The 3,043-nt window shown below is 52.1% G+C and overlaps 1 protein-coding gene across 1 annotated transcript in view; it reads left to right on the top strand.

The window, feature by feature from the left end:
- The first annotated feature begins 326 nt into the window (after nucleotides 1–326).
- The window catches only part of SIRPA (signal regulatory protein alpha), a 25,138-nt gene continuing 22,421 nt past the window's right edge, over nucleotides 327–3,043 (top strand). Inside the window, exon 1 of the mRNA XM_042783583.1 lies at nucleotides 327–684. Within this exon, the coding sequence (XP_042639517.1) occupies nucleotides 552–684 (133 nt within the window). The 5' untranslated portion in view covers nucleotides 327–551. The remainder of the gene's footprint in view (nucleotides 685–3,043) is intronic.

The following is a 3,043-nucleotide window of genomic DNA, read 5'->3' as shown; positions in this document are numbered from 1 at the left end:
CACACACACACACACACATGCTGCTGCACACTTCCAGCTTAGGCCTAGCTGTTCCAGAGAGGGCTCCAGGCTTCACTCAGGCTGCGCTCACACCTGCACTCTGCCAGCTCATTAACCATTGTGTTCCTCGGTTTCCCCATTTGTCTTGCAGTCTCACTGTGTAGATTGTGTTAAGGATTACATGAGATTGTACATGGGATGTGCTGAGCACAAGGCCCGGCCCATGGTTTGCATCAGAGAGTGAAAGTATTGCTGATAAACACCTGAGATAATAGACAGGATCCTGTTGGATGAATAACGGCCCTGTATTTCCTGCAGGAGTGACAGGTGAAGAACTGAAGGTGATACAACCTGAGAGGGTGTCGGTCGCAGCTGGAGAAGCGGTCACTCTGTCCTGCTCTGTCTCTGCTCTGGTTCCCGTGGGACCCATCCAGTGGTTCAGGGGGACTGGGCCAGATCGGCAGTTAATCTACAGTTTCAAAGGAGGCCTAGACCCCATTCGCCTCTTCCCCCGGGTGAGAAATGTTACGGACACCACACAAAGAGGCAACATGGACTTTTCCATCCGCATCACTAACATCACCCCAGCAGACGCTGACACCTACTTCTGTGTGAAGTTCACAAAAGGATCCCCTGATGACGTCGAGTTTAAGTCTGGTGTCGGGACACAGGTGACTGTGAGTGGTGAGTACATTGTGGGGCTCCGCCCCCTGGTGTGACAGCAGCTCAGTGATAATGCCCTCTGTTCTTTTAAGCAACAGCCAAGTGTCAGGTGTGGTGGTGGGTGCTTACATTCACAGTCACCTTTCATCCCCTTTTACAGAGCAGGGAGCTGAGACCTAGAGGTCATGCTATTCGCTCAAGGCCCCACAGCTGATAAAAGGTGGAGAAAAGTCTAGAAACCTAGTTGCTCTGACTCCAAACCCTTGCCTTTTACCTTCTGGTTCCCGCAGATGAGTGGGCTGAAAGTTTGGGGGACTTCCTAGTCACCTCACCTCCTGCCCTAGATTCCTCCCCGGCAATGTCTTCTCTTACTCAGCAAACATTTGCTGAGGACCTACTGTGTGCCAGTCTTTGCTCTCAGGGTTTGGAATCAGCAGTGCACATAGTAGGGAAAATCTCTTCTCCCGTGAAGCTTCTGTTGTCTTCTTTGCAAAGAGGAGAGGGTCAGTCCAGGGCAGAGATGGGGACATGAGTTTCTTTCTTTAGTTTTCAGAAACATCACACTGAGCAGAAAGTCCTAAGAGGCAAAGACTCACTGTTTGCTCTGAGAGCCCTGGTTGGGGGAGATGCTGACAGGGCTGGCTTTGCTGGGGGTTCTCAGGAAAGCCCCATGTGGTTCAGCACTGACACCCCACTGAGCACAGAAGGCTCTGAGCCAGGCCCTGTCATCTCAGAACCCTCATCCCAGAGAAGAGCCTCCATACGTGGGTGACTTAGGAGCAACCCAGCTGAAGCAGCAGAGAAGATGCTTCTTTTGGGTTTTCTGCCAAAGGCCCAGGATCCTCTTCTCAACTCCTGGATCCTGGGCCATCAGCATGAAGGACCTATAGACACCATCCAGCCCACCCCCACTCACAGATGGGGAGCCTGAGGTCAGGAGACAACAGGGTCCGCCCACAGTGATGGGTGAGTTAGCATGGGATCTGGACCAGAGCCCAGATCTGGTTCTAGGCCAGGTTCCTCACTGCTGTGGTGTTAGATACTCTGTCCACAGAAGAGCCTGGCGCACAGTAGGTGCTGAGTAAAAGCTCATTGAACCTGCACCATTGACCAGGAGCCAGCATTATTCCATTTCATTAGTTTCCCAAAGGTTGAGAATATGCCCCTCACGCTCAGACTCCAAGGCCCATAGGTGATTGCAAAGCCTCTTTTGAACATAAACCGGGTCATTCTGTATCAGCCAAGTCAGTCTATATATAGAGCTCCTCCTTTGTTTTTAACGACTGCAGAATGCGCCATCATATGGAAACGTCATATATTTTATAGTCTCCTGCTGATGGATACGTAGGCTGTCTCCAGTCTTGGGAAGTTCATACAGTGCTACCAGGGGTGACATGCACTTGCATCATCCTATACAAGCAGCGTGTCCCCTGGGGGTTGTGTTGCTGGGTCAGAATGTGGGTATTTCAGTTTCATATATAGGCCAGAGTCCCTCCCAGATACAGCAACTGAGTTGCCCACAACCCTGGACAGAGGCAAGGAAGGCACATTTAACCCAATTTAACAGATGTTACAGTAGAGACACTGAGGTTCATGGATGATACATCCCTTCCTCAGGCCCATCCTGAGCCACTTGCGGAAGCAATCACAGTGGCGAGTGGCTCAGCCCTGACTCAGAGCTGCTAACCCCTAGTGGAGTGCCCAGCCCTTTCCACAGTGCTGTCTTCCCTAAGGATGGCCTGGACGAGAAAGGGGGAGGGAACACAGGGCTCCATTGTGTCCTCGTGATGGCATCTACCCTGATAACAAGGACCATGAGAGAGGGACCTTAGCTCCCCCTTTTGCAGATGAGAACAAGAGGCTCAGAAAGGGGACCTGTCTGTGGTCAGGGGGGAGCTGGGATTTGAATCCCAAGCAGCCTGGCTCCACAGCTCTTAGTCTCTGCCACACCCACTGTACTTGTCAAAGTGTAGGGAATGGGCCAGCCTTCTTTTAAAATCTTGTATCATTCTGTTTTGCAGCACTGAGCATTAAAAAAAAAAAGTCCCACAGTGGGAGGAGGGGCTGTCTTTGCAGCCCAGATCCTACAGACACAGCAAAGGCTCAGGATATGTTGACCCTGTTCCTTAAAAAGGCATCTGAGCATCCTGACAGCCTTGAGGCATCTGTTCCCCCATTGCCGTGATGTTGCTCCTCCCCCAGTAGCCTGGGAGCCAGCTCTGTCTAAACAGCAGGCTGATGAACAGGGAGGGACCCAGGGCAACCCCACAGAGAACGAGTGCCCACTGCACAGCTCTGAAGACCGAGGATGCTGAGAGGAAGGCAGTCCCTGGAGGGCGCTTGGGGTCCCGGGTGAGCAGATGTTCATATTCCAGACGCA

The sequence above is a fragment of the Orycteropus afer genome, unplaced genomic scaffold (assembly GCF_000298275.1).
Source record: "Orycteropus afer afer isolate SDZICR_OR568_19922 unplaced genomic scaffold, OryAfe1.0 scaffold00020, whole genome shotgun sequence".
Classification (NCBI taxonomy): Eukaryota; Metazoa; Chordata; class Mammalia; order Tubulidentata; family Orycteropodidae; genus Orycteropus; species Orycteropus afer.
Note: the sequence above shows the minus strand (reverse complement) of the source record. Positions and strands in the feature narration are given on the sequence as shown.